The sequence below is a fragment of the Mustela nivalis genome (assembly GCF_964662115.1).
Source record: "Mustela nivalis genome assembly, chromosome: 13".
In the NCBI taxonomy this organism is placed as follows: Eukaryota; Metazoa; Chordata; class Mammalia; order Carnivora; family Mustelidae; genus Mustela; species Mustela nivalis.
Genome location: NC_139032.1, coordinates 17300496 through 17310807, shown reverse-complemented (window position 1 = coordinate 17310807; position 10312 = coordinate 17300496). Strand labels below are relative to the sequence as shown.

Here is a 10312-nt window from a genome sequence, read left to right as displayed (position 1 = left end):
GGCCCTGCGATTGGCGGAGGAGCCCCTCGCCATCCCCCCAACACCCCCGCCCTCGCGCGGTGCCCCGAGCCCCGGCCCCGAGTCCCGGCCCCGCAGGCGCGTGCCAGTGCCCGCGCGAGGCGCGCCCTGGGGCTCCCGGGCGGCACACCCACTTTCCTTATTAGGGCAGAGTCAGACGCACAGAGCCGGTGGCGGGGGCGCGAGGGTGGGGCGGGGAGCCCTGGGAGGCGACAGCCGAGGGCGCAGCCACAGCCTCAGCCGCCTCTGAGCGGCAGGAGGGAGCAGCGGTCGCTGCGCTCCGCCGGCCAGTTTCCCGAGACCCCGCTTCTCTCCGCGGGCAGAGATCTTTCTCTGCGCCCCGCCGGGTACCCCTAGTCCAAACCTCTCGCGGAGACATGGAAGAATTTTTGCAACGCGCCAAATCTAAACTGGTAAGTTAGGGGAGCAACGCTATGTGTGTGTGTCTGTGTGTGTGTGCGCCTGGGGGTGCGTATCTGTGTGTGTGTGTGCGTGTTTGTGTGCGCGCGCGCACGCTGATGAAGAGGAAAGGGCATTGCAGCAGAGAAGGAAGAAACAACTTTGCCACTTAGTTGACAGGGTAGGAGGGCTATTCCCTGGAAAGAATCTCTGGAACTCTGGTCCTTTACAGCAGGCAGTCTGTATCCAAAATCCTCGCCCGCCCACAGGCAGGCAGAGTGCTGAGCTGGGGGTGGTCGACCTGGCAGAAGTTGGGTCCTGTGTGTCTAGCTTTGGTTCGTTTGGTCTGAGGTTGGAGAGAGGTAGAGCCAAACTGCAGTTTGCTTCTGAAGGCGAGAGGGTTAATGGGTGTGGTGCTCCTTTCAAAAAAACGAGCCTTCCTTCTGCAGATGCAGTTACCTCTAAGTGTAAAGGGGAGGGGGAAAAATCCCTTAGAACTGTGCTTTTAGCTGGAGGTGGTGGCAAAGCGTAAGAAAGGAAGTTAGGGTGCTAGCTGGGAAGGATGTGCCAGGCAAAGGCAGAGTTTACCCAGGCATCCCTCACAAAGAGCTTGCTCCAGTGCAGGAGTAAGACGTGCTTGCGTGAATCGCGCGTCTCCCAGTCCCTGTTCAGATCTGTAATTTGGGCAGAGGCAGAAGGGGAAACCCCAACTGTTGCTGATGATGTAGGGTTTTGCCAGACTATTGTTCTCCTGGGAGGAGACCAGCTCGTTGGCCCGGTACAACTGTACCACTGTCCAAAAAGTGAACTGTGATTTTATTGTGTGTGTTGACAGTTGCTACATATTCTGGAACAACAGATTCCAGCAGCTTCCTAATTCCAAACTATCTTGGCTCTCCAGCATAGCGGTAATGCACATAATGGAAATGTTTCTGTTTCAACACTTAGGAAAAAGCCTCTGCTCATTTACAAGCAATATCTTTAATGAACAGTGAAATTACCTTTCCTGGGCCTGGCATAGGAGGAAATGCATAATTTATGATGCCTTTAACCTTTAAACCTTCATAGAAGACAAAATACAAAGTCTGCATTAAGGTGACATCTTCATCACATGGCAGGATATTTGCAAGATTATTATCATAACGTATTTATGCTTGCACAACAAAGGGAGAGTAGACCCCAGTGTGATTCTTACAGTGATTTAACTCTATCTTTTAAAAGACCGTCAGAGTGGATTACTGCTAATGTAAGTAATTTGTTTTGTACCGTAAGCCTCCTGGAGAGTCAACTGTCAGTGGGGATTTCAGAATTGAGAAAGTTGGTGGTCGTCTCTGTGTTTACGGCTGACCCCTTGTAGTTTTACTTGAGCACAAAAAGGAAAGTCAATCATGCCAACGTATTTACTTATTTATTTATTTTGTTGGTGGATGAAAATGAATAGCCATCATAGATACGTGCAGGTATAGGCTGCACCTGTGTTCCACACCTCAAACATGTATTTTAACAATAAACATATAGATTGTGGGGTCTGATGTGAGCAAGAGATTTGCCTCCTTTCTGAAGAACGATTGCTGGAACAGAAAAATTTCCTATTTCAGACAAATCAGTTCAAAGTAATGGGTAAGTTTATTTACCAAGTCCCTTCACTAGCTGAGCACTTTGCTCTACACTATTAAAAAAAAAAAAAAAAGGAGAAAGAAGTGGTTGCTTGAGATACTGTTCCTGGTCGCCTGTGTTAGCCAGAAGGACAATTACTGCTATTTTTTTTTTTCTCGAAATAGGTTTCATATCAGAGGTCACAGTTGGTTTTTCATAGCCACACTAAAGGTGTTTTGGTTACTTTTGGTGTCCTATTTCTCCTGACAAATGATATTTTCTAGGTAAATAAAATTTTTACTTAATTTGCAATATTAACTATCATAGTAGATAACCTTTTGTTTTAGAGGATTATCTTTGTTTTGGAGAAAAATATCAAGTCAATTACTATGACATTCATTTGTGAGAAGTATATTCATAGTAAATTAGTACTGTTTAAAAGAAACAGGCTGGTACTTTGGAGAACATTTTAAGGAAAAGAAAATCATGCTGGCTTTCGTTTAGGCCCAATTACACCAGAATTAGTTAGAATTTAGGTGTTCTGCTTAAGCTGTTTTCAGTCAGAAGTTAATATAGGCTTATCTGCACGAAAAGTCTAGCTGGCAAGGATTTTTCCTACCTACTTGACTTCTTGCTTCCATATTCTGTAGTCATGATGTGTATCTTTTAATAGTTTGGAGTAGTCAGTGTTCTTTCCAAAGTCCTAACATAACCTCACCATTGTTGGAACCAGCTCATTCCAATAGACAAAAGACATTTTAAATTGCAAAATGGAGTAACTCTTAGTCATGGATAAAATTTCCAATGATCAAAACTTTGGAGAGAGTGTGCATCATTTTTCCTCCAGACTAGGAGCATTTATTATTCATTTGTCATTGTGAGGAGAAAAGAAGCTCGCCCATTCTAGGCCAGGCCCTGGTGTGGATCAGAAATCTTTGAAGGGGGAGCAATGATTTTGGATTTTTATTGAGCAGTTTGGAGCTTAGTTCTGTTGAAATTGGGGAAACACGCAGTTCACTCTGCTCCTGTGGGCCCTTAAGCTGAGGCAGATTCACTGGCATAATCCCGGCCCCCTCTGCCCTAGGTCTCTCCTTCTGATATGTACCCTTCTTCCTGACAATATGCTGTATTTAAAAGAAATGGCAAAAGCAGATCCCAAATGTGACCTCAGTGGGATCCCTCCTGGCACTCAAATGCTTCTCTGGGGTGCTTTCTACCTGGTCAGGACTGGCTCGGGTGCCTACGTCTTCTTGATAACCATCACTGATGGTGGGGTGCAGCAAGGGAGGTAGTCCCTTACTCCAAGCGTGGTCTCCCCAAATGGCACCTTCTTGAAAAACAGGAATGACAAATAGGAAATTAATGCAATGATTATTAAACAAGACAGTAGAGTAAGCAGTATGAGAGCAAGACCGCCGAGACAGAAGAGATGCTGACCCAAGAAAGAGAGGGCAATGCTTTTTACCTGCGGGCATTCCCCTGATGAGAGCACTCAGCTATGTTTCCGGTTCGGACCCCACTGCTAGGACCGCAAATGAAAAACACATTTTCTTTTTCTCCTGCCAGTGCCCACCTAGCTTTTCTTCCACCTGCCCATTCAGCGCTCAAATAGAGACAGAGATCAAATCCTGTAGTTCCAGGCTTGTCCTGAAGTTTTAGCTATGCTTTTATTTTTAGTTTTGCCATGTCTAACGGTGGTGTCTTTGTTATTCATTGTAGCATTTCTATGGTAGAAAAATTGACGAAGGGAGGGAAAGAGGGTTCCCCGCCCGCTCTACGCTGTGATTTGGGAAATATCCTCCCCTCTCACGGGGGTCAGCTCGGGAAAATATTCAGGCCAAGACCACCTCGTGGTGGCAGTAAATGGTCTGAGTTCCTATGAACTTTGGGAGGAAGAAATGAAATTAATGAAGCATCAGGGCCCCAGCTGGTGGGAAGCCAAGGTCCCCATACTTGCCTACTGAGCCTCTCCCACTGCCTGGACACCAGCAGCTGGTGCAATTCAAGCAGCTGCTAATGAATGGGGAGGAGGGGTCACTGCCATCCACGTGCCCTAAGATGTAGATCACTAGGCAGCCTTGGGTGTTGGGTTGGAGAAGTGTCAGCTGCCGCTGGAAGGATCCAGAGCACATCCATGTCTCAGGAATGCTGTTTTCAAAGAGAGGGTGGGGACAGGGTCGCCACTACAGTCCGAGGAATGCATCTGTTCCCTTCCGCAGGGACAGCTGCAGGTGAAGAGCTCTGTTCCGCAGCGGGTATTAGTCACCACGTGGACGGACTCGTACAGGAGTGAAATTCCGCATGACCCAAATGGCAACTTAGACTCTCTGGTATGTAGCATAGGGACCAAGAGAACACATTCAGAAGTCTAAATGAGCAGCCACATGCGAGTTATAGAGGAGAGGGGTGTTTTAAAAAGAAAGAAAAACACTGCAGCCTGTCTGCAGAGTCATCGTCTTGATTGGAAGTTGGAGGAATATATTCCTGATTCCTTTACGGGAAGGAAAGTGGGACTCGTCCATAAAAAAGCGTCTCTAAAGTGACTGTTGCAGATACTTTGGAAGGGCTGCCGTGGTGAGGACTAGTAGGGATGGATGGAGCCCCTGTCTGAGCAGTTTCTTTTGGAGAACTGAGCTGATCACAGACCAGGGGGTCAGCTCCCTCCCCACCAGCAGCGAGGTGTACTTGAGACTTTGCCTGAGCATTGGTGAGCAGGAAGGAAACCAGGAATCCAAAGCACTTCTGTGAATGTGGTACCCCCCACCCTTCAGAGAGAAGAATCCTTGATTTCTTTAGCCCCAGAGCCAGCTCAGACCAAGGGCTGTAGATTATCCAGCCCCAGGGGCTTTGGAGAAGAGTTGGGCTTTTTCAGTGTAAATCTCAAAGTGGATTGGTCTGCCTCAAAGGTAAAAGGAATTAGTCACTGCTCCTCAGCACCTTGGGTCTTGGAGGACGTGATTAGGTGAGCAAGGAAACTGTTTAATTAGTGACTTGGAGATATTTGATGTTAACCAGATAAAAAGATGAGAGCTTTGGTATAACGTGTTTATTTCTATTTGTAGCATTTATTTGGGCAGATATTAACATTGTTTGGGGTTTGGTGTGCTGGTCTAGAGAGCTCTTGTAGGCAGTGGTGGCGTGGTGATGGAGAGATCACTCTCCCTGTACATTCACTCCTCCCTGGAGTGCTAGCTGAGCAGAGAAAAGGGTGAGGGGAAACTACCTGTGTTTGGATGAAGGCTGCAAAAATGGAGAGGTGAAGAACATGGTGATGCCTTGGCCACTGATTCTGTTTGGACCCTGGGGTTTATGGGAGAATCATAGAGTATGGAGTCATCTTTGAAGAGAAACTGGGAAGGGGCAGGACTAATGTAGTCAGGAGGCAGCATTCAGATGGAGTTTGATATGACTCACACCCTCTGGGCTTGAGCAGTAAACCCCCTGCACAATGGTACATGGCTTCCCTGCCCCAGGTCTCAGAGTAGCCTACTCAGAATCTCTGACAATGTGCCAGGTGCATTTCTATCTGAGCCCTGTGGCTTTGGGCTTTGGTTTCCAGGGAAAGGTAATCGTTTTTATTAAGAGATCTTGGGAGGCAAAGTGGGTACTGGATTGCTCTGAAAAATCCAACCCATAAAGTCTGGGTTGGAAAAAATAATTTGACAACACTGTCTTGGTTTTGTTTGTTTGTTTGTTTTGTTTTGTTTTGTTTTAGATTTTTAAAAAATTTATTTGTCTCGGGCACCTGGGTGGCTCAGTGGGTTAAAACCTCTGCCTTCAGCTCAGGTCATGATCTCAGGGTCCTGGGATTGAGTCCCGCATCGGGCTCTCTGCTCAGCAGGGAGCCTGCTTCCCCCTTCTCTCTGCCTGCCTCTCTGCCTACTTGTGATCTCTCTCTCTGTCAAATAAATAAATAAAATTAAAAAAATATATATTTGACATAGAGAGAGAGAAAACAAGCAGGGGGAGCAGCAGGCAGAGGGAGAAGCAGATGCCCCTCTGAGCAAGGAGCCCAATGCAGGACTTGATCCCAGGACTCTGGCATCATGACCTGAGCCAAAGGCAGACACTTAACCAACTGAGCCACCCAGGCATCCCTTTATTGGAATATTTCTGACTCACAGAGATTTTAAGTTTTCAACCAGTCCTTACGGAAAAGAAGAACAAGGCCAACACTTAACCAACTGAGCCATCCAGGTTTCCCTGGGCTTGGGTTTTTAATCTAACAAATGGGATAATGATACCCACTTTGCAGATTTGTTGTAAAGCCAAAATACGATCTCAACAGTCCTCAGCACAGAACCTGGAACGGTGGCGGCTTCCCTCCATTTGCCCCAGCCTGTAGTTCTGTGCAGTTTCTTATCTCACCCAATGGCACTATTATCCACCCAGTTTCTCCAGCTGGAAACTTCCTTCTCCTCCACCCCCTTCCCCCCCACCTTATCCCTAAATCATCTGGACGACTGCAGTGGTGGGCTCGCCAGGCTCCAGTAAACCACTCTACCACTGCTGCCAGGGAGATTGTTGTGAAAGCACTGTTTGCCCCTCTGTAAGCCTCAGGATCCTTCTCTTGCTCTGAGGAAAAGAGACAGCACTTGCAGCATGACCTTGGGATCTGACCCAGGGTGCGGCTCGGCGTCTTCGGATTTCTCCTCCTCCGTGGCATAAGTAACTCTCACCCTTTCTTCAGAGGAGGTGATGAAAGAACCTCTCTCTGAAGGACCTCTTCCCTCTCCACCTCTTCCACTTCACGACTCCACGTTGGGTTTTGCGGTAACGATTTTAGGTCACTTACTGCAACTTGTCATTCTGTCTCTACTGGGGATGTTTGTTTGATTAATCAGAGTAAAAAAACAGGTGTCTATTGGATTTTGTTCACCATTGTATAGCAGGGCCTGGTGCAATGCCCGATGTTTAGGAAGTTGTTTGTTTTGGCAGTTAATCCTGCCGTATTATCGTTAATTAAGTACAAAGAGCCTTCCAATTACGTCACCTGGAGAGTTTTTCACCCATTGCTCCGTTTGGCTGTTCTGTTTGGTGTGCCGGTGTCCAGATCAGCCTGAGTGGTATATCAGTCACTCTGAAGACGCGATCCCGGCAGCAGATGGCACAAGCCTCATAGGTCACCAGATGAGGGACTCCCTCTGTCCGCACAAAGATCGTTCTCACGTGGCACGACTTGTACTTGGCCGTCTCTGGTGCAAAGCAATACTTGGTTATCACAGATCAGACAAAAATTCTCTTTGGTTTCGTCAATGCTGATGACCTCCCCAAAACAGCAGAGTAGGCTCTCAGTTTGGCCCTTGTAGTTAACCTTAATGAACTGCCGCCTGCGGATCTTCTCTCCTTCATTTCTTGTCAGGAAGTCCTTAAGTCTGTTCCTTAGAAAGAGACGAGGGAGGACATCCTCTCAACCTGTGGGGACCAGGAGGTGGACGACGAGCAAACACACTGGTCGGTTGTTCCAGCATCTGGGGCTTGGGGGCCGCAGCTGGCTCCAGGTGCTTCTTGGGATCATGAGTCATGCCTGTGCTGGTCCCAAAATCATAACCCATTATAGTGGTTCAATAAAAATGAAAAAGTGGATGGACACGTGCAGACTCCAAGTGATCGGAGTCTGGAGAAGGGCCGACAACAGTCTGCGCAAACCTAGGTTGGTTTTCCTAGAAGCAGGGAAGAAAATTAAGGTCAAGGAGTGCCATCCGGAACTTTGCACAAAGTCTATATTTCATACAAAATGTTACTGCAAACGAATGAGGTTAGTTTTTATGCATGACTGTTGGGAATCTGCAAATATTGGTAGAATTTAAGCGGGAGTGGATTGGCGAGAAGCAAGGAAGGGAATGGGGCACTAAAAGCCTCTGCAAAACCACATTGGATAGATCAGGAAATGGAACTGATTCACGCCATAGATCCTCCTCTGTGAGGTTCAAAGACTAGAAATTGCTCTTCCCCAATCCCAGCTACCACACCAGGTACACCCAGCCGATTCTGCTTCCTCTGGGGTAGTACTAATGGCATGGGAGAGACTGGCAGGGAAGCTTTTCAGAGTCCTGGAGAGGAAAGGTGCAGGCATTCCAGATTAGTCTCATTAGTATTTCTGTCCACCCCGACCCTGCAGACCTCATGCACGGGATCAGCCCATGCATTGTCCTGAAGCAGACCCCTCATCCGACTAGTGCGCTGTTTGTCGTAGAGCTGTGCCCACGGTCCTCCACTTCATCGAACTCTCAGGGGTGTGACCAGACTTTCCTGAGTACTCTTACTAGCCTATGATGCAAGAGTCTTTTAGAAACAGTGGTGTCCAGAAAAATTGCGTATCTTCGGCTCCATGCATTTTCTATTTCTTGCTTTGGCTACCAGGAAGCTCAAAGCTATGTTGATGCTTACTCCCTAGCCTGGTATTTCTATAGTACATTTTTCTTATTTTTATTGCTTAGCTTCTACCTTGTTATACTTGTTTGAATGTGTGTGTCGTTTTGGGGTTTTTTTTTGTTTTTTTTTTGTTTTTTTTTTTTTGCTAAGTTTGTATGGTGTTTTTTGTTTTGTTTTGTTCCATTTTTTGTTTTTTTGCAAGCAGCTTATCATTTTGAACGCTGGCAAGAATAAAAACATACATTTTACAATAATGTCTATGATCATGAACTTGTTTGGGCAACAGGTCTGGTGTAATTCAGAGTTTATCTACTCACATTTGGGAATTAGCTTTTTTCATGATTGCAAATACTGTGTGGGAGCTTCAAAACATGTAGTTGAAATTAGATATCAATCAACACAATCAAAACTGTATCTTTGCTCTCATCCTTAAAGACCAGTACCTTCCCTGGATAAGCAGTAATCTCACATTCCTGTACCTGAGCCCATAACCCAGAGTCCAGGATGCAGTCCCTAGTAGAAGCTGCCAGGCCTAAGCAGGAAAGTCTGGGAAGAATTTCATTGAGCATTTTTAGATTTGAAGGAAACTTGGAGATCCGTTTGTCTTCCTCATCACTTCTTTCCCTTAAATGCATTTTGGCATGGTGGCTGATGGTGTGAGCATGATGCCCAATTTCAAAGCCCGACTTTGCCATTTTGATGTACTCGTCAGACAACCTTAGTTATTAAGCCTTGCTGACTCTTGGTTTTCTTACCTATAAAATGAGAACAATAGTCGGGGTGCCTGGGTGGCTCAGTGGGTTAAGCCTCTGCCTTCGGCTCAGCTCATAATCTTGGAGTCCTGGGATCTAGCCCCACATCAGGCTCTCTGCTCAGCGGGGAGCCTACTTCCCCCCTCTCTCTCTGCCTGCTTTTCTGCCCACTTATGATCTCTCTGTCAAATAAATAAATAAACAAAATCTTTTTAAAAAAATTTTTAAAAATGAGAACAATAGTAGCATCTCCTCTTAGGGCCGTTGCAGGTGTGAATGTCCTAAAATGAGAATATGCTCTCCACCCATATAGCTGAACAGTATAAAGTAATAAAAACACGAAAGAGACCACTGGTGGACAAGAGAGCCAGGAAGCTCTACTGACATTTCATAGAAACAGGAGTAGTTCTTAATTCTTAGCTTTTTTTAGTTCACCTAAAATTTGGTGAACTGTCTTCCCTCTAAGAAATCTGTCTTCCCTCCAAGAAATCTGTTTTTTTCACTGAATGTCCACAATGGTCTTGCGAGGTGGGTATTATTCTCCTTTTGCAGTTCTCCTTGCCAGTGAAAAACAGAGCTAGAGTTCGCTCCCAGACCAGCTGCCTCCAATTCTAGGACTCCCTTCTTATAGTCGCCAGTGCTTCTGCCCACCTGATCTCCCAGAACACTTAATTCCCTTTAAATGAAAAGTGAACAACTTGACAGGTTTATAGGGGGATTGGATGGTAAGTCCACTCTGACCCGAGAGAGGTTTATTTCTTCGTGGTGACCGTTTTATATTAAAAACCCTCAGACAACTGAGTCATCAACGAATATTATTGAGAACCAGCTGTGAGAAAAATACGTGGCTCGGCTGGCTCTGATTTGGTTGGACAAGCTGGGAGACACTGCTCACCGCGTACCCATGTGAAAGGAATACGAAAGATTGATAAACTAGTTGGAACATTGGTGTGCGACTGACTTTTACCATGGTCAGAAATACTGTGGGAATTTCATGAATTTTTAATAAAGAGAATGCATCTCAAAAAGAGTTTGCAGTTGTCCCTTACTTACCATCAAGATTGTTGACCCAACTTTTGGTTTGACAGATGTCTTCATAGCTGTGAGTCTGTTGCTGGAGGTCTTAAGGAGGCCCTTGGTTGACTGACTGATCAGTCTACAGTAGGGTGACT

At 46.2% G+C, this 10312-nt stretch overlaps 1 protein-coding gene across 6 annotated transcripts in view; it reads left to right on the top strand.

The window, feature by feature from the left end:
• Window positions 1–222: 222 nt before the first annotated feature.
• The window catches only part of PRUNE2 (prune homolog 2 with BCH domain), a 260295-nt gene continuing 250205 nt past the window's right edge, over window positions 223–10312 (top strand). For all 6 annotated transcript variants that reach the window (XM_082694463.1, XM_082694459.1, XM_082694462.1 and 3 more), the window contains exon 1: window positions 223–431. In XM_082694463.1, the coding sequence (XP_082550589.1) occupies window positions 396–431 (36 nt within the window). In that variant the 5' untranslated portion in view covers window positions 223–395. The remainder of the gene's footprint in view (window positions 432–10312) is intronic.